General features: G+C 58.8%; 1 protein-coding gene across 6 annotated transcripts in view; it reads right to left on the bottom strand.

Moving 5' to 3' along the window:
• Positions 1-19,720, bottom strand: part of LSP1 (lymphocyte specific protein 1) — a 38,740-nt gene extending 19,020 nt beyond the window's left edge. Inside the window, exons 1-2 of one of the 6 annotated variants that reach the window (XM_025356745.1) lie at positions 6,591-6,686; positions 5,090-5,537 (exon numbers count right to left, since the gene is read on the bottom strand). Coding sequence is in view for 1 of the 6 variants with exons in the window: in XM_025356741.1 (XP_025212526.1) it covers positions 19,484-19,536 (53 nt within the window). In the remaining 5 variants the exon portion in view is untranslated. Of the gene's footprint in view, positions 1-680; positions 2,043-3,092; positions 3,407-5,089; positions 5,538-6,590; positions 6,687-19,483 lie in introns of those variants that run through there. The other 5 variants (XM_025356741.1, XM_025356744.1, XM_025356742.1 and 2 more) reach the window with 5 other exon arrangements.
• Between the last annotated feature and the right edge of the window lie 698 nt (positions 19,721-20,418).

Here is a 20,418-nt window from a genome sequence, read left to right as displayed (position 1 = left end):
GTGGTGATGCCATGACTAGGCTATGAGTGCGGGCCGGGGTGACTGCAGCCCAGGCCTGCCCGCCGCACACACCCAGTCCCAAAGGTGCCCACGCCAGCCGGACAGACCCTAACTCTACCAGTGTGGACCGGGGTGACTGCAGTCCAGGCCTGCCCGCCACACACACCCAGTCCCAAAGGTGCCCACGCCAGCCGAACAGACCCCAACTCTACCAGTGCCAGCCACGGTGACTCTGCAGCCCAGGCCTGCCCGCCACACACACCCAGTCCCAAAGGTGCCCTCGCCAGCTGGACAGACCCCAGCTCTACCAGTGTGGACCGGGATGACTGCAGCCGAGGCCTGCCTGCCACACACACCCAGTCCCAAAGGTGTCTACGCCAGCCAGACAGACCCCAACTCTACCCAGACATCCAACAGGAGGGGTGCCCATGCACCGGCAGACAGTGTTGACCTCAGGGTATCTATGACCCTGGAAACCTCATGGTGTGGCCTCCACAGAGCCCCAAGCCCTGACCCCCTGCTGAGACTGGACAATGGAGCCTTGTTTCCCCAGCCCCTCTACCCCTGGCTTCCCATTAGTCCTCAGAGGCTGGATCAGGGACTGTCCTCAGAGCAGGGTCCAGAACCGGCTTGATGTCCCGCTGACCAGCCCATCACCTCCCTTGCGCTGGGTGCCCTACCTCTTTTGATGTGCTCCGTGGTCAGCCTTGTGCCGGCAGCACCCTCGTCCCGCTCTGCAGCTGTTTCACATCTCTGCCCCATCTGCTGCAACCGGCCTGGGTCGGAGGTTAGGGCCCCGCCCTGTTCGTGGGTGGCCCTGCCTGCTGCATCCAGGCATGGCTGCAGCTCCACTTGCCCCGTGCCTGCTCTTTCTTCCCCCCTCCTCCTGCTCTGCGTGCTGTGCACATGGCTTTCTGTCCTCCTCCATGTCACTGACCACAATGCTGCCGGGCCTGTGCCACGAGTGAGGCGACCTGGGGGACCTTTCTGGGGCCCTCATCTGCACCCGGCAATCAGTGTCCTGCGCCACAGCTCACCCTCACAGGCATCTACATGCAGCCTCGCTCGGCGCCTGCTTCCCACAGGAGGGGAACAAGGAGCCCTGACACCCACAGGTCCCACTGACAGCCCGGTTACGCCTCCCGCCTTTGCTGGATGGCCCTCGGGAGCGCTGCGGCTCCTGGGCCAGCTGGTACTGCCCTGGCAGAGCTCTCGCCATGCTCACGAGGCAGGTTTTTGGCACGTTCCGGGACACGCGACCAGTCCCTGGCATCGGCTTGAGGCTCTGCCATCCTCTTTCCTTGCCAGCTGGTTGTGCCCAGATGTACCTCACATCCCTGAAGGCTCTGCCCACAGATGCTGCCCAAAGCGCTTCCATCCTCCATGCAACCAGAGGCTTCATACATTATTCAGACGTGGTGCCCACCTGGGCGGGAGCCACAGCCGGCACCCACAGAGAATGGCCAAGCCAGCCTGGCATTCAACCACCTGTCTCACTCTCACAGCACTGGGATCTTCCTACCATAGCACCCAGCCACCAAGCTCTCTGCCTGACGCCGCCATGCCATGTCTGCCTGTGGAGCTCTGGGGTGCCCGGCCTGGCCACCAGCCCCTCCCCGAAGCTTTCATGGGTGACCAGCCCCTCCCAGACTCATCATCCCTGGGGTGCAGGGGAGACATCACAGCACAGAAAAGAGTCTGCCCCTGGGCTGGCCCTCCTTCCCCAGGAGACTTCCTGGTGTGTGTCCCCTGGTGCTGTGGACGCCCCCTGCCAACTCCCAGGACAGGGGTAAGCTTTGGAGGCTCCCTGAGCCTCAGCTTTCCTATCTGCAAAATGGGGTATGAAGGACCAGCTTCAGTGGGCCGTGGGAGACTCACATGGCCTTGGGAAGTCCTAGTGGCTGAGGTCAAGTGGACCTGCCTTGGTCCTCTGCGCCTGAGGTCCAGACATCCCCATTTAAAGAGGCACAGCGAGCACCAGGGCAGCCAGCACCTCCGTCCTCACAACAGTTGCCAGGGCCGCAGTCCCAGCATCCCCATTACAGGCGCACACACGGAGGCTCGGAGGTGCGCATCTCATGCGGGGGTCCTAGGGAGCTGATGACGTGGCTGGGGCTCCAACCCCTCAACCCCCAAGAACTGGGTGTGGGGAAGACCAGGCAGGGACAGAGGCCGGAAGAGGTGCTGCCCTGAATGTGAGTGGAGGGCAGGGTCCTGACCCAGGGGGTCCAAGTCCGGGCGCAGAAATTCATTCCTCAGTCCCAGGGAAAGCCAGCCCTCCCCCGTGCCCCGTCCTCTGTTGGGCGCTCCATTTTCCTCGCCCGTCCTCTCCTTGGCAATCTCGCCAGCCCTCGCCTGGCCTCACCGCGTTCCTTCAGCATCCATTTCTCGATTCTCTGGTTTTCCTCCCACCTCCCGTCTTTGCAGCACCAAGGAGCTGCATGAGACAGTGGCTCTGCAGCCTCCTGCCCCAGGCACCTGCTAGGTGGGGCCCATGTGGGAGAGACCCCTCCTTTCACGCCTGGGGTCGGCTGCACAGGGCAGTGCCCGGGACCCTCACGCAGCTTCCATTCGCAACTCAGCCCCTCCCTCTGCCCTTCCCCTCCTGCTGCCACCCTGCACCCACTTCTGCTCGCCTCTCCCTCCTTCAAGGCAGCCCCTGCTCTTGCCCTCCCTTTCCACATTTTTCCCTCCCTTTCTCTCATGTCTTTCTCATGCCTTCGCTCTTTCTTTCTTTTCTTTGTTCACTTCTCCCCAGGTAGGGCTTGTTCTCGTTGAGAGACCCTCACAGCCCCAGACACAGTGTTGCCCCCTCCCAGCATCCCTGGCCAGGCCTGGTGCCCAATCTCACCTCCACAAGCACCACCTCGGCTCTCACCAAGACCTCCCTAGTCCGTCATGGGCAGTAGCCAACCCTCACGGCCACGGATCTCAGCCCACTTGGAGCCTGGGGCTGGGGTTAGAGACCCTCACCCTTCTCTCCGATGGTCCCCACCCCATCCAGGGGGCACCCTTCTCTCCTACAAGCTCCCACCTGCAGCGGCTCGTGTCTGCCCTCCAGAGACCTCTGTGGTCAACCCCAGGCTACCAACCTCTGCGGAGCCGCTCTGAGCCGGATGCTCAGTCCCTGGGGCCATGCTCCCTCCGAGCTCAGGGTGCCTCCCCTTTACGGCTCCAGCAGGGGTATCTGGGGGTCGAGTGCCCAGGGCACCCTGGCTGCCGCTTGCTGGCCGCTCTGCCCAGCTCTGGTTCGCCGGCTGGGACTGAAGCCTGAACCGCAGTCCTCTGGGCTCCGGCCCTGACACCCTGCCCAGGGGGCTGGGCCACTCGGTCCCTGCACCCCTGTTGCTGGCTTGGCTGGGCTTCTGGGCAGGACGGGCTCTGTCCGAAGACGGACTTCCAGCCCTGCCAGGGCGGGGGCTACCCCACCCTCAGGATCTCGGGCCTGGATGGGCCCAAGGCAGCCACGCCCTTTTGGACACTGTGGTTGGAGGCCTGGCTTCCCCCAGCCCCCTCAGGGCCAGCCCAGCAGGCTGCCAGCCCATTCCTGCCCCACTGGCCACATCAGGAGCCCCAGAGGTCCCTGGACCAGGCTACTCAGGGCGGGTCTCTGCCTGAGGGCCTTAGAGGCCTGGGGAGAGCCAAGCACGGGGTGGCTGCCACATCTGTGGGCAGATGTGTGCCGGAGATGAGGGACTGGAGGGGCTCACACCACCCAAAGAGCCATGGCTGAGGTGGGCACAGGGCTCTGGGGACCTCAGTGGTTGATAAGGATGTCTGCCAGGCTGATCCCCATCCCCCCTCTTCACTCCAGGCCAGGCTACAAGGCACTCACAGCCGGCCTGGTGCCCTCTCCCAAGCCAGGACCCCACAGGTGGCAGGACCAGGCCAGTGGCTGAGTCTGGGTGACCTCTGGAGTTAAGTGGGCTGAGGTCCTCTTTAGGTCCCCTGACCATCCCTAACACTGGCCTTGCCCGAGCTGGCCCTGGGAGAGCTCCGAGTTGCCCAGGGGCAGGGAGGAGGCACAGGGCAGACTCTCAGGTGCCTGGAAGGGCAGACTTGGCAGGGAGGCATTGGGGGGAGGTCAGCCCAGGGCCCGACCCTGCCAGCCAGAAGCCGCATGCTGGCAGAGGCTGGGAACAGCCAGACCTGGAGAAAATGGTATTGTGCGGCTACATGCAGAGCCCCTGGGCTCACACCAGGTGTAGACAAGGAGAATCGCCGGGGCAGGGGTGGGGGACAACGGGGCAGGGGAGGATGGGGCAGGGGGGACACGTTTTCCCACTGGCCCAGAGCACCATTTTTAATGAACGTAAACTGCATTGAATTTGCTCTCTGGCGGCTGCTGGCACCTAGCATGGCCCTTCAGGGCTCATCACTGAGGACACAGCACCCTGACTGCAATGCCTCTCCCAGCCCTGCACCCGGCATGGCGGGACACCCAGGGGATCCCCGTTGAAGGGGTGGGGTGATGTGGGTGGAGGAGGGACCTGGGGACTTGGGCTTACCATGCCCTGCTGAGTGGCCTTGGGCAAGTCTCTTCACCCACAGCTTCTCTGGGCCTGGCTCGCTCCTTTATCCAATAGGGAGTGGGTAGGGGGCAGCCTGCCGGGCCTGGAGGGCTGAGACTGGGGAGGTTTGAGCTATTGGAGACTGCAGAGAAGTGATCATGGCAGTGGTGGTGAGTGCAGCACTGTCCTGGGTGGTAGTGTGTGTGTGTGCATGTGTGTGTGCATGTGTGTGCGTGTATGCTTGCGAGTGTGCGTGTGGTGGGTGGGTGCGGTGCAGTGGTCTCTGGGTCTGTGTCCTGGAGGGGGTGTGTGTTAGTGCACACGTGTGAGCCTTGCTTCATGTAGCTCACCATGATTGTCCCCCATAGCTGGACAAGGGACTCTTGCTGCCCTCTGCCTGGCCCCCGTCAGGGCGAGTTCCCAGGGAGTTCAAAGGGACGGGTCCTTATGCCACCATCCCACTGCCTGACCACCTCTAATGAGGTCCCCTCCCCGCTGTGTCCTCCCCAGGTCCACAGGGACTGGCCCGGAGCCTGGGCCCATGCGGCGTCAGTGCATCCCGAGTGCTGCTTGCTCACCTGGGGCTGCAGTTTGTGCTGGGCCTGCTGGACGGGTGCTCATGGCCAAGCCCCTGGTGACGAGGGGGTGAGCCCCTGCACAGACAAGCAGGGACTCTGCTGCTCCCCCGGGGGCTGCGCTTCCTTCTCTTGGGCCCATTTGTTAAGTAGCACTGGTGAGTCTGGGGGGTTGACCCCAGGCACTCCTCAAATCCCAGGCCACAGAGCTCCTGGGGGACAGCAGCGTTCCCTGGGGAAACACAATCCCCGTTGGGCAGGGAGGGGAGGTCCGACCAGCAGAGCCTGGAAGCCCAAGAAGAGGAGGCTCATCGGGGGGCAGGGGTAGGGGGAGGCTGGGATGAGGTGTGCCCAGCCAGGGGCCCACTGCAGATCCTGGTGCTGGTCCTGAACTGGGATGGCAGCCGGAGACCCTGTAGGTGAGGACCGGATCAGAGCTATCTCTCTGCATCTGCATGGACTCAATAAGTGGGAGCTGGGGAGGAGGGGTGAGCCGGGCTGCCCTCAACTCCTCAGACCCTGCTGAGCCCACCCCCATGGGCATCCCTGGCTCTCTGCTCTCTCAGAGTCTCAGCATGGAGTGCCTGGCCTGGGTGGGCAGTGGCAGGCTGACTGATGCCAGCTCTGCCTCCCAGGAGCTTGAGGTCCGGCCAGCATGCTCTATGCCATCAAAGGGAGTCAGAGCAGGGCAGCCCTCCAGGTTAGGAAGAAGCAAGGCAGCCTTCAAGGAGGTGGTGGTGTTTCAACTTGGCTTAAAAACCTGAAAGGGTTGAGGAGGAGGAAGGGCACTACAGGTGGCTCAGAGTGGCTGAAGATACAGAGGGATATCTCTGACTGCCCAGGCTGGGTCCTGAGGAGCCTTGGGCCCTCCAAACTCTGCTCTCCTGCTTGACCCCATGAGGGGTCACACCACTACTTTACAGAGGAAGAAACAGGCGGGGAGAGGGCACCACACTGGCCCAATGCCTGCAGGTAGACAAGGCCCAGGTACCCTCCCTGGCCCTGAGGAGCCTCCCACTCAGGGTTGGTGTGATGTGGCCAAGGCGGGTGAGCTCAGCCCAAAGTCGTTTCATGATCTGTGAAGTGAGGGTGGCAGGAGCGTGCCCAGGGTCTGAAGGACCCCACGGGAGGCTCCAGAGGCCACTCAGAGGATGGGCCCTTCATCCTGGGGGCTCAGAGTTGAGCAGAAGCCTGGGGCTCGGGGAGAGGTGCGAGCGAGCGACAGTGCAGCCGGCAGTGCAGGTGGGACAGGGGAGGAGGATGCGTGGGCGGCTGCCAGGAGCTGGGAGGAGGAGAGGCCTCAAGCAGCCTCCACACTCACACGTGGACACGCGGCCAGCCTGGCCCCTTCTCCCTGCCCACTCTTGGGCAGTGGAGCCCACTGAAGCTGGGGGAGGCCCAGTGGCCCCATGCCCGGGGGCCTGGCCCAGTGCATGTGGCAGCCCAGCACTGGCATCCTACCCTGCCCTGCCCTCCATGCCCAGCCCGGGCAGGAGGGACCTACCTCAAGAGGGTATCCAGGCCCTGTCTGCTAGAGTTCCTTCTCAGTTCAGGACTGCCCATGCTGCAGCCTCTGCTCAGGCGGCGACCTGGCCTGACCCCAGCCCCAGGGATACAGCAGCATCTTCGAAGGCTCCTGTCCTGCTGGTCCTCCTCTCTGCTGCTCTCCTCCCGCACCCCTGCCCGCTATGCCTGGCTCTCCTTGGCTTTCCTGCCTCTCCCTGCCCCTCTCGCTCCTGCGCTTCCTTTGCGCTCTGCCCTGGCCCTCGGTCTCTCACTGGCTCTCACCCCTCCCCTGTCCCTTCTCTCTGTCTGGTGGTCTGCTCGTCCCTGTGACCCTCTGCCTGTGTGTCTTGGCCCCTCTGGACCCTGGCACAGGAGTCTGCGGGCCGGCTCCCTGTGGGCAGACTGGTCCCTGTGTCCCCATCCCTGCGGGTCTCCCTGACTGTGGGTCTCCCGTTCCCCTCTCTTACTTCAGGACGCCCAGCAGCTGCTTCCCTTTTGTTTCCCCCAGCCCCCTTCTCCTCCCGCCTCCATCTCTTCCACCTCCACCTCCTCCTCCCCAGAAGAGTAAAAATGTCAGAGCGAAAACCCTCCCAGCCCAGCAGAGTGGGGCTCAGCCAGATCTCTGTGGCCCGCTGATGGGCAGCGTGGCTGCCTCCTTCCCTCCCTCCCTCCCTTCCTCTTTCCTTTCCTCCCTCCGCCTCTCCCCTCGGGCCACCTTGGCAGCCGCTGCCCACCTCTCGGTCTCCCCTAGCCCTCCGTGGTGCCCCTGCCCAGGCACTGGGGCCTATTCTGCCCATCGCTGCCTCCCACCTCAGAGTGCCTTATGCCCTCTGCCAGGCCCTGCCCGGGCCCTCCTCTGTTCTTCTTCTTCGTCGGCCATTCGGGTCCAGCCCCCACTCAACCTGCCACCTCCCTCACCATCACCGCAGGCCTGGACCCTTCGCTGGTTCCTCTTTGTCCCGTCCCCTCCTTCCCCGTCTCGCACTCAGCCCCTCTCTCCTCTCTCCTTTCCCTCTGGTGTCTCTGTCCCTATCTCTGTCTCCCTCCCTCCTTCCCTCCCCCCTCCCTTCCCCTCCCCTCCCTTCCTCTCCCCTCCTCCCCTCTCCCCCGCTCCTGGTTCTCCACTTTCCCTTTGTTCATTCCCGGCCTCTGCTCTCGTTGTCACCTCTGGAGAAGGCTTGGCACCCCAGGAACCCTCTCTGGTCCCCAAATGGGGAGGCTGCTGCCTTTCCTGGTGCCCCCCTAACCGACCAGACTGCAGAGATGCCCCGAGAAGCAGAGATGCCACCAACGTGGCGTCTTCGGTTTGGTATTGGGACACCATGGTCCCAAGAGGTGGCCAGTGGGCACAAAGTCGCCCTGGTGCCCTCGCCAGCCAGGCCCCCCTTGCCCCCGTCCTCTGGCCCTGGCCCAGGGAGGAGCAGCCCAGCCCTCTGCTCCTCTGGTTGGGCTTGGCTACTGTGACTCACTGGAGAACATTCGGGGCTAGTGGCCGGGCGAGGGGAGGGACGGGTGGCCCGGAGAGGGGAGGGTCAGGACTCGTGTTCAGGGCTCACCGAGGGTCAGCTCCACGACGGCAGTCTCACATCCGGTGGCTTGCCCAGCTTGCTGACACTCAGAACCACCACTGTACCCATGTCCCGGATGGAGAAACCAAGGTCCAGCCAGCAGCACTGGCCTCCAAGGTCACAGAGCCAGGGCCTGGCACAGCCAGAACCAGAGCCGGGTCTGCCGGCCGCTGGCCACCGGGTTACTGTCCCGGGCCACCATCTGTGCATGCGCAGCCACCCGCCCATGCCACTCCCCATCCCCACATCCATGGAGAGCAGCCCCCTCTTGTTTCCCCAGCTATCATGACTCTGGCCGGGCCAGGCAGTTGGGGCTGCGTAGCACCTTGGGAACACTGAGGGAAGCAAGGGTGAGGCTGTGAACAGATTCACTGTGAGCGAGTGAATCACTGCTGAGGGCAGCGCGCCCGGGGGTGGCGGCGACAGTCGGAAAATTCCACATGGGTCCATAGCTCGGGCTGTGGTGACTCAGGTGGTGGGTTAGCCCATGGAGACTGCGGGGGTCAGGAAGTCCGTCCCCACTCCCTATGCACGCACCAGGATGGGTCTCGGCCAGTCCTGGAGAGAGGAGCCCACAGCATCTCCCCTCTCCCGGCACAACCCAGGAGGAGCAGGGAATGGACACTAGAGACCACGGTGTTGACCCCACATACCCAGCGTCCACAGAGCTGCAGAGACCACAGGATTCTGGAGTAAGCAGGAGGGATGGTGGCCAGGGTTGGACCTCAGGTTGGACAAACATTTAGTAAGATCACCCAGGGGAGGGGAGGTCACCCAGGGGAGGCAAGATCACCCAGGGGAGGCCAGATTACCTTGGAGAGGTGAGATCACCCAGGGGAGGGGAGGTCACCCAGGGGAGGCAAGATCACCCAGGGGAGGCCAGATTACCTTGGGGAGGTGAGGTCACCTAGGGAAGGAGAGATCACCCAGGGGAGGTGAGATCACCCAGGGGAGGCAAGATTACCTAGGGGAGGAAAGGTCACCCTGGGAAGGTGAGATCACCTGGGAGAGGTGAGATCACGCAGGGGAAGGGAGGTCACCAAGAGAAGTCTATATCACCAAGGAAGGCAAGATTACCTAGGGGAGGTGAGGTCACCCAGGGGAGGTGAGATCACTCAGGGGAGGTGAGATCACCTAGGGAAAGTTAAATCACTCAGGGGAGGTGGGATTACCAGGGGTAGGTGAGACCACACAGAGAAAGTGAGATCACTCAGGGAGGCCAGATCACCCAGGTCAGGTGAGACTACCTGGGGTGGGGGCGCAGTGAGCTTGTGCTTCATTTGTACCTCAACCTGCCTGTTTCCTCCTTGCCTCCTGTTTTGACTTCTGGAGGGAGTCCCAGCCACAGAGAGCCAGGAATGAAATGTGGCCAAGGCGTATTTTAGTTCAAAAGAAGGAAGAATATTCCCACAGGGAAAAGAGCTACCTTGGAATGGCAGGACTTCCCTGTCACTAGGGAATGATCATCTGTCAGAAATGCTGATAGATGGAAAGTGACAAGAACAGATACTTATATGTAGTGGCCAAGACTCAAGGTTTTACAACTAGGGCATGTCTTGTGAGGGACAATATGGGAGAGTATTTGATGTCAACTCCACTGTTATGTGTGTGCTCATCCATCCACCCACTCATTCATCCATCTCTCTGTCCGTCTCTCCATTCATCTATCAGTTAATCCATCCATTTTACCCATCCACCCACCCATCTATTCATCCATCCATTTATCCACTCATCCATCCATCCGACCATCCATCCACCCATCCATTCACCCATCCATCCACTCATCAATCCATCCATCTATCCATCCATCCATCAATTCACTCATCCATCTATCCACTATCCATCCATCCATTTACCCATCCATCCACCCAGCCATCAATCCATCCATCCATCCATCCATCCATCCATCCATCCATCCATTCACTCATCCATCTATCCACCTATCCATCCATCCATTTATCCACCCATCCATCCATCCATCCATCCATCCATCCATTCACTCATCCATCTATCCACCTAGCCATCCATTCATTTACCCATCCATTCATCCGTCCATCCAACCACTCATCTATTTATCTATCCATTATTCATCCATCCATCCATTCACCCATCCATTCACCCATCCATCCTTCTATATGAATGCCTGTCTTTTCATGTATCATTTATCAATCATCAATTTCCAATGTATCTATTCATCCAATTATCTATATAAACATAATATATCTTTCTATTTAACCCTTTCAGGCATCCATCCATATAACCATGTCCACCCCCTCTATACATCTATTCATTGAACAAGTATCTGACATCCATCCATCGATCCTTCCATTCATTTACCTAAATGTCTTAGTACATAGAAAACACTTCACATATGCATTCAGTAAGCCATCCATTTAGCCATCCATCCATTTATCTAAATGTCTAAATATGTAGAAAACACTTAGAAGCATTTAGCAAGCCATCTATCCATTTGGAACTTAACCACTCATTACATGCTAATTACTATTATCTACATGTTCACTCATCCATTTGTATGTCCATTTGTCCAGCCAGCCAAACAGTGAGCTATTTATCCTTCTTTAATGTATCTTTCTATATCCAAATGTTCTTCTTTTCTTATTTTCATTTATCTGTCCAAATATTCTATTTCCCCATACCGTCCATACATCCATTCATACATCTTTCTGACTATCCATCCATATGCCCATCTATCTTCTCACCTAGCGAATCCCATTTTCAATTATACACACACATGTGTGTTTACCCTTCTGTACACATGTGTGCCCATCAGTTTGTCTATTAAGTCATCTAAATGATTTAACACTTACAACAGTTACTGGAACATAGTCTGCCCATAATCAATGTTACTTATTATTTTCCACCCACCTATTCACTCAACCAACCAAACATCTATCCATTAATTTCTCCATTTACAAATTTGTATATGAGTCCATCTATCCATATATTTATCCATCCATCTATCCATCCATCTGTCCGTCCGTCCGTCCGTCCATCCATCCATCCATCCATCCATCCATCTATCTCTCCATCCTTCCATATATTTATTCAATAAATTTGTACTGAACTCAGACACTTTGAAGGTGCTGGGAATTCAGCACTAACAAAGTCCCTACTCTCAGTGAGGATCATGTTTCATTTGGAACAAACACATAAATAAATAAATAAATAAAGGTCAGATGATGGAAAATATGACAGAAAATATAAATCAAAGTAAAGGCATATGGAGTTCTGAGGGGATTGATATTTTATGTATGATAGCCTCATGGAAATAAGTAATTATTTCCTTGGATTTTTATATATGAAAGCCTCATGGAAAGAAGTAATTCTTTTCTTATTTAAAAAGAGATGAGAGAAATGGGAGGACGTGTTCCAGGAAGACAGTGCAAAATTACTGATTTAGTAGTGTCTGCTCACACATCTGTCTTTCTAATCGTTCACCTAGCACGGATTCAGTTGTCTATTGATTCATTATCTATCCATTTATCTTTCTACTCATCTCTTGTTATATCCGCCCATATATCCATCTATTCTATTCATCTATCTATTACCCATATCCATCCATATGTCTACCTCTCCTCACATCCTTCTATTAATCTTTCCAATCATTTACATGTCCATATTCCAGCCATCCACTCATCCACCCATCCGTACTTCCATTTCATGTGTCCTTCCACCAATACATTCATTCACCCATCTATACACCCATTCGTCCATCATCCATTCATCCATGAATCCACTCATCTTTTGTTTTGGCATATCTGCTCACTTAGCTATTGGGCTGATGATCAGCCAGTATACACAGGTACAACACAGTTCAATGTATGAATATAATCAGCACCCATTCTCATAGATTAATATTTGTACCACATGCTTTGTTAAATATTCTAAATATCACATTTGCATTTATCTATCCACCCATCCATTCGTCCTTTCCTCCAAACATCCATATACACATATGTTCTTCTGTCCATCAATCTATTTTTGTTCATCTGCTCATTTGTTCATCCATTAATCAATTACTAAATAATTATTTTTATTTATACATGAGTTATATTCTATTTATACATGAGTCCATCCACCCATTCATCCATCCACCCCCATCCATCTGCCCATCCATTCATTCACCTGTCCATCTATCCATGCACCTATCCATCCACTCATCCTTCCATCCATCCACTCATCCATCCATCCATCCATCCATGCATCCATCCATCCATCAATCATTCAATTATCCATCCATCCATCATTCAATTATCCATCCATCCATCCATCCATTTGTTCCTACTTCCTATCACTCTTCATTCATCTTTTCATGTGTTCATACTGTTCTCCATAATTGATTCTTTTCTAATCTTTATTTTTCCTTTCTTACGTGACTAAGACATGGTTCATAAGCTCATGGCCCAAGAAAAAGCAGACCACCATGGCCCAGGAGGCTGAGCACCTTGATAGAGCCTAAGCAGGGGCTACAGGGGTAGGGATCTGTCTTCTTATTGACACATTCTCATCATTCCTGACACATACCTGCAAATATGTGTTCACAGAGCAGCATCCCAGTGCAAGGTGCTTTGAACAAGCCGATGGGGACAGGGGAAGACAGGGTGGTGGCCTCAGTGGCTCCCAAGTGATCCCTAGTAGATAAATGTCTCTGATTTAAAAAGGAGGCAGCCTCCAAATGCTTGGAGCAGGCATCTGTCCAAGCAAGCACTGTTGACAGCAGGAGAATGGGCCAGAGCCATGGGTAGGGTCCAGGGTGGTGGGTGGTGGGTGCTGGGTGCTGGGAGCTGGGCGCTGGGGGCTAGGTGGTAAATGTTGGGTGCTGGGTGGTGATGATGAAGCTCAGATGTTGGTTGGGACTGAGTCTAGGAGAAAGGCTAAAGGATTGTTTCTAGATTCATCTGGAATGAATTGGCTAGATCCTTCCATCCCAAGTCCCATTGCTTTTCTGAGGAGAGGTACCCTGGAGAAGAGGAGGAGTCAGCCTTGCCTCAGAAACCAAACTGTCAAAAGTGTAATTTCCACCCAGGAAGGAGGAGCAGAGGCACCTCTGAGATGAGGGGGGCATGCTCTTCTCTGGAGCAGAAAGGAGCAATAGGTGAGGTCCCACCTGCCAGGGGTAGAGCAGGGCAGTGACCCATGTGCAACTTTGAACCCTCATCTGCAGCCCGTGGGCAGCTGGAGATCGGGGGCTCTGGGAAGGGCACTGGGTATAGAACCCACCCCCTGCCCCAGTGGACAGGGCCTCCTGGACACCTCAGCCACTCTCCCCAAGCGTGCGGTGTGTGTAGAGGCCCCTGCATCTGCACCCCTGCTCCCGGGGAAACTAGGAACCCAGGAGGGATGCTAGAACCCTTCATGCTGTTGAATGCCCTGCACAGAGCGGCCCTGCTCTAGGCTTCACGGTCAGTGCCAGAGTGCCTGCCCCCTCCTGCCGGGGGATACAGGTGACTCAAAGGCCCTCCTTGCCACAAACTCCCTTCCCTGACAGAGCACAAGCAGCTTGGAGGCAGTTAGCAGACGGAGTCTGGATAGGACTTGCTTGGCCCCAAGAAAGGGCCAGGGGCTTTCCTCCCTCCACCCCTGCTCAACATCTCTCTCCTCCCTTATCTGCCTGTGTCTGGCACTGGCGGGGCTGTGCTGGGTGTACACGGCTAGGAGGCCTGACTTTCTCAACCCCCTAATCTCCTATCAACCCCACCCCCATACAGCCCCTCGAACCTCTTTGCAGGTCCCTAGATGTTGGGGACGGGGTGGGGGCTGGGCTGGCTGGAGACAGTCTAACCCTGGGGAAGGCACCCTGCTGAGCTGCCCCCTGGCCGAGCCCCTCCAACCCGCTCGCCTCCCTCTCTTCTAAGTATCAATACATCCTCGTCCACAGCCAGGGCCTGGTTCTGTCTGCCTCGGCGCATGCGGAAAGCCCTCTCCGATTGCCTTGTGGTCCTGGGTTGCCATCTCCCAGAAGGTCTTTAGTGGCCCCCCAAAAAGATGCTGAGGGTTGGGATTTGGGTGGGGCTGGGCTAGAGGGAAGTGGAGGACCTTGTTGGTGCAGCAGTGCCCAGTCCCAGTTCTGCTTTTCCGGGAGGTCCCTTTGGTTGCATGCTGAGCTTTGGCCATGAGCAGTGCTCGGGCGCTCTCGGGAGCCTTTGAGTCCAGTGGCTGGTGTGTGGTGTGGGGTCAGAGAGTCCCCGGGAAGGGCAGCCCGGTCCTGCTCCCTGCTGATGCCCGCAGGTCTTGTGGGCCCTCAGCACCCGAATCCCACGGGGGCAAGGACTCTGGCCCCTCCCCAGGCAGGGAGCAGCCTTTGGACAACGCACTTGGCCCCAGTGAGCCTCGGTTTCCATCTGTGAAATGGGAAGCTCCAGGGACCTGCCTCACAGCTTTGGGGGATGAAACAAGAGGTTTGGTTTAAAAAGCTTGGCAAAAGTGGGGCGCGGTGGCTCATGCTTGTAATCCCAGGACTTTGGGAGGCTGAGGTGGGTGGATCACCTGAGGTCAGGAGTTCGAGACCAGCCTGGCCAACATGGTGAAACCCTTGTCTCTACTAAAAATACAAAAATTAGCGGGGGGCAGTGGCAGGTGCCTGTCATCCCAGCTACTCGGGAGACTGAGGTGGGAGAATTGCTTGAACCTGTGAGGCGGAGTTTCCAGTGAGCCGAGATAGTGCCACTGCACTCCAGCCTGGGCCACAGAGCGAGACTCTGTCTCAAATAAATAAATAAATATATGAATAAATAAATAACTTGGCAAAGACTGGCATGGAGCGAGTGTTTGGTCTGAGTAGCTACATTCTGAGTGTGCAGATGGGGAAACTGAGGCCTCAGAGGGGTAGGGCTTACTCACCCAGAAAGCACTCCTAGGCCTATAGCAGCTCATGCGAGACCAGCCCTGGGGCCTTGCAGCCCATCCCCCTCCTTCTCCCCCAGCAGTGGGATCTCAGGGGCTGGGACTATAAGGCAGAGCTCACACCCCCACCCCTCACCAGCCTGAGGACTCAGAGCGGGAGACCACTTGGCTGTTTCCACTGCCGACACCCTCCTCTTCTCTAGGGCTCACCCATCCGTCTGGCACCTTCTCAGGGAACTGAGCAGGCTGGCCTGTAGGGTAGTGGAGGGGAGGCCCACCATCCTGCCACCCCAAGGTGCCACCTGCCAGGGCCTGTCCCAGCTGGACCACCTGGCCCCCAGACCCTCCTGGCACTGCCCTTCTGTGGCTACAGGATTGTTTTAGGAGACACAAGGCAACCAGGAAGGGGGCGGGGGAAGGAAGGATTCTGGCTTCTAGAATCAGCGGGGGTGGGGCCTGTGATGCTCCCATTTGTGCAAACAGCCCAGCTGGGTGTCAGCGGACAGCAGCGCCTGCCAGCCCAAGAGGAAGAAGACATCCTTCTGCGTCCCTGGGAAACTTCCAGGTGCCTGAGACCCCTTGCCCAGGGCAGGAGGAAGGGGACCTCCCCAGGGATCCCGGGTCCAGACATCAGGTCTTGACCACAGGAAGGTGTAGGGAGGGAGCCCCAGGGCTTAGACCTCAATCCCAACCTCCCTCAGCAGCCCCTGTGGGGCCAGGGCTGGGGCTGAGGTGGCTTCCCCGACTGTCCCCAGCTCTGCCCTCTTTCCTGAGCAGCCATGGGCACTGCTGGGGGCTCTCAGGGCCGCCTACCCCAGCTTGGAGCATTGTGCATCCTCTGGGTGGTGCCCGGCCCTTACTCGGAGGGAAGGTGGGCGGGAGGGCTCCCCAAGGGCCTGGCTGCCTGGGGGGCTCCATCCCGTAGGTTTCTGCTGCTCAGATGAAGGCTTCCCAGGGGCTGCCTGGGGCCTCCAGGTGAGTTCAGCCCCGTCCTCCTGCAGAATCTAGAGCTCTGAGGCTCTCCAGGGACAGAGTCCAGAAGGGTCCCTGCCAGAGAGGTCCCTCAGGTCATCCCTCCCCTTCCCAACTCAGCTCAGCACATGGAGAAGCGAGGGAGGCTCTGATGGGCCAGGTGGGGCTGCAGGACTGGAGCTGTCCATGGCAGGTCCTGCCAAGGCGCCGGGCAGCAGCCTCCCACTGCGGGCTGGGCAAGCCTTTGAAGGTCTGCAGAGGGGCAGGGTGATTGGGTGATGCTAGGAGGGGCACGTGCCAGGGCTCTGACACCTTCCAAAACTGGGAAGAGCTGGGAAAGCCGGTGGGATGGGAAGTGAGTTCAGCCAGGCCAGGAGGGCCTGGCCTGGCCACCCAGAGCCATGGTCTTTGCCTGTAGCTGGTGAATGGTTCTTTGCGTGGGAGACACGGCCTGGTCATGCATGGGGAACAGACTGGGGGCAGGGTCTTCCTGGTGGGGGCCTGGGTTGCACAGGGGCAGACTGAGAGAGCCGCCAGGGTATCTGTGGGATGGCATGCGGGCAGGCAGACTTGCCTTCTAGGTGTGGGCATGGGATGGGAGCCCCAGGGCAGCTGGGCCAAGGACAGGCACTGCAGCCACATACACAGCGTGACCCCAGGGAGGGTGCACCCCTGCAGAGTTGGGTTCCAACATTTGGATATGTTGAACCCAAGGTCTGAGAGGGTGTCCTGACCCTCCCTAGCTGTGGGCCGGGACTGCCCCGTCCTCATCGCCTCAAGGCCCCCAAGGCTGGGTAGTTTCTCAGGGTGGGGAGTCTTGCTCTTGGGGGCTAAGGAGGGCAGGCGTCCCCCTAGCGTCACCAGGGAGTCCCCCCAGAGTCACAAGGGAGCTCTGTGAAATCCTCGTCCCTGCCCCCAAGGGACAAGGACAAGCTAGTGACTGTCAGCTGGACAACCGGGCGAGACAGGAGTGCCCCCGAGTGGAGGAACTGAAGTCCAGCCTGGCTGGCAGCCGAAGTGGAGCCCGGATCCCGCCCAGGGTCAGGGGACCTGCTCTGGCCTGAGGCCCGGTGGGAGAGGACAGTCCTGTCCTGGGGGCATCTGAAAGGCCACATCATGGAGGGGTGGTTCTGAGGAATTTGGCCCCATCCCAGGCAGTCTGAGGGGAGGGGCCACATCATGGGACAGTCTGAGGGGCTGGACCCACTTGTCCGGCTGGAGGGGCTTGGCCTGCCCTGGGCCTCGTGTGGGGGGCATGTCCTGAGACCGTCACAGCCTGGCGTCCCTGGTGCCCTGTGAGACGCGTGGGGGGATGTCTCATCTGCTTTTCTCCAGCCTCAGCCGAACCCGCCCAGCCTGGGCCTTCCTGGGGACTCCCACGGGGGGCCCCCCAGGCCACACATCCCTGTTTGGGTGCAGAGGGACCTTCTGTCCCATCCTAGACAGGAAACTCCCCAGTTCCCTTAATCACCTTTTGAAATGAGAAGCCTACCCCGCATGGGCTCTCAGTTTCATTCTGAAAGGTCAGGTTTGGCTCCCCACCCCATGCAATTTGGAGGGGCCGGGGATGTCCAAGGAGGGAGTCCAGGCTCTGCAGAGCCCAGGAGAACCATCGTTCTCCAGCTGGAGCTCCTGACAGCCCTGGCACAGGTGCAGCCCTGGCCTCCCGGGATCTGCACCAAGATGCCCCAGGATCATCTGTGCCTTGGCCATGGCCGCCCAACCCCCCACCCTGCCTGGCCCCGGGGATCAAGGCATTTGAGACAGCTGGGAGGGGGTGGCCAAGGATGAGGCCAAGGAGGAAGGCGGGGGTGCCCTAGCCCAGAGGCTCAAGTCCTGCCCTTCTATGGGCATGAGGTGACCAGGAGCAGCACCTCGTCCAGGGCTGGGGGCGGAGCTGACAGGAGGGGCCGTTTTGGAGCCGACACAGCTGTTGTGCGCCCAGCAGCCTGTCTCCCTGTGCACGGCCTGGGCAGGGCATCCTCCCACTTCTCCCTGGGGACAGGCACGGACATCCCGACCCAGCCCCCAGCCAGCCACGGCCTCTGCTTAGCCTCCACTCCACTCACGGCACGCAGCGTCCCTTCAGCAGCCCCCGCACCTGTGCCCCAGTGGGATTTGGCAGCAAGAAGTCCGAGATGCAGACCCTTCACACACACCAGGCCCACGGCAATGTGACAGCCACCAAGGACACAGACACAGGACAGTGACTGCAACTGCCAACACAGCACAGGAGCTGGGGCCAGGACCCACTTTGCATGAAGGCAGGGAGGTGGTCCTGCACCGCCCTGGGTCGATTAGACAGGGACCCTCTGCCGTCAGCACCCAGGCAGAGCCTGGTAGCAGCCCTGGCTACAGTTTTGGGGTGTGTGAGCATCACCCTGGGCCTCCTCTCAGGTTCATCCTGTGTGACTCCGGGCGTCACGCCCTTTCTGTGACCTGGGCCCCAGCACCTTCCCTTCCACACACCAGGCCACAGCCCCCGCTGGCCTGCTCCTAGGCTGGCCTCTATCCCCAGCACGGGCCATCCCCTGACCATTAGCATGTCGCCCCTCTGCCCCTCAAAGCCCTGCCTGTCCCCGCACCCCACGCCCTGAGCCCCCCCATCTCTTCTGGGACCTGCACCGGGGGCAACTCAGGTTCCCCTGGCGAGGCTTAGCTGCGATGCCTGGATGCCTGCTGGCCGGCAGCTCCCCCCTGCCACGGAGCCCAGTTACCAGGCCCCTAGCCCTCTCCACCCGCCCCAGCACAGGGCTGGATGCCCATTGGTACCACAGAGTACAGCTGCCCACTAGGAGGCCTTTGGCTGCAGGGTTTTTCTGCCCAGCTCTGGCCTTGGTAGTCCCACACACAACCTCTGCCATGCCCCCTCATGTCCCCATCCCAACCAACACACGGTGGCCGGCACCCAGCACAGGCACCTGTCAGAATCCTGGGCCTTGTCCTTTACAGCAAGTCGGAGGCAGCTTTGGGTGTCCTGCCTTGAGGCCTGCTGGACCCCAAGCTTGGCAGCCTCCAGACCCTCAAGGCAGGATAACCCCTCTCAGATAGTCCTGTGGGCAGGTGGCTGGGCCCAGGCCAGTGCCACCCCTCCCAGAGCAGCTGCTCCCCAGCCCCCACCTCGCTTCTTCCCAAGCTAACAGGGCCCACAGTCCCCAGCTCCTCCCCAGCAGTCCAGGCCACGTCTTGGGGTCTCCCCGCTTCAGGCATCCACCATGGGCTTAGGATCCCACGCGCCTCCCCTAGTGAGTTCAGGGCACAGAGGCAGGCAGAAGAGGCCTCCACCCTTGTTATGAGATGGGGGTCCCGGCAAGACTTCCTGACACCTGTCTGTGGGTCCCCAGCTTCCCCATTGGACATCCACATTCTCTCATTGAGAAGCCCAGATTCCCCATCAGGCACCCCCGTTCTCCACCATCCATGCAGCTCAAGGACTATGCACCCATGGACATGGCACAGGGCGCTGGGTGTCGCCACAGGCCCTTACCCCAGCAACTCTTCCCGCTCCTCGGCGCCTGGGTCACTCGAAGCCTCTGCCATCGGCCTGTAGTCTGGACCCCACAGGGTGCTGGCAGATTCCTGGAGTGGGTGTACGTGCTGTGGCTTTCAGGGCTTTCTGGGGCGGCCTCGGAGCCCCCACCCCCCGCCGGGTTTCACTTCCCCCTTCCGGCGGCAGGTTGAGGTTTGGAACCTATCTTGGCTTGGGTTGGGGTGTTGTTGTTTTTTAATCTGTTGCTACAAGAGGAGAGGAAGAAAAAAAAACCCAAAAAACCAAACCACCTCTCAGGAAGCGTTAAGCAAGTTACAGGGGCCTGGGGGACGGAGACGGGGTGCAAGGGCCGAGATGGCCTCAGGCAGCTCGTCAAGGCTGGGAGGGCGCGGGGCATGCTGCCCCTGGTCCCCGCTAGTAGCTCTGGCCACCAGGTTCAGCTGTGAGTGGCTGGTTCTCCTGCAGCATCAGGGACAAGCACGTCTGTGATCCCATAAGCACCATGTGAGCGTTGTAGCCTCTTTGGGTGAAATCTCCCCAGAGGCCGGCTCTCCTACAGGTGCTCATGGAACTTGGTGGAACCTTTTCTCAAAGCCTGGGGTCATTGCCTTGAGCACCCCAAATGGCTGTGGGTTCCAGGTGGCTTTAGGGGCTGTGCCCGGGACGCCCCTGCATCCTACCCGTCAGGTGCCTTGCTCTGTCTTGGGCTCCCTGGCTGATGCCGAGCTGTTGGGCAGCTGCCTCGTCCCCCCGCTGCCCCTGCTCTCCATGCTCTGGGCGCTGGAGTTGACCATCGAGTGGTTCGTGTCCCCAGGCTCTAATGGGGGTGCCTCAGGGACCCTCCCAAGAGGCACAGGCAGGGCCGAGGGGAGGGATGGAGGCTGTTTCCAGCCCTCACTGCCCTCAGCTTCTGTGAGTGGCCACACAGCGGC

The sequence above is a fragment of the Theropithecus gelada genome, chromosome 14, assembly GCF_003255815.1.
Source record: "Theropithecus gelada isolate Dixy chromosome 14, Tgel_1.0, whole genome shotgun sequence".
NCBI classification, from domain to species: domain Eukaryota; kingdom Metazoa; phylum Chordata; class Mammalia; order Primates; family Cercopithecidae; genus Theropithecus; species Theropithecus gelada.
Note: the sequence above shows the minus strand (reverse complement) of the source record. Positions and strands in the feature narration are given on the sequence as shown.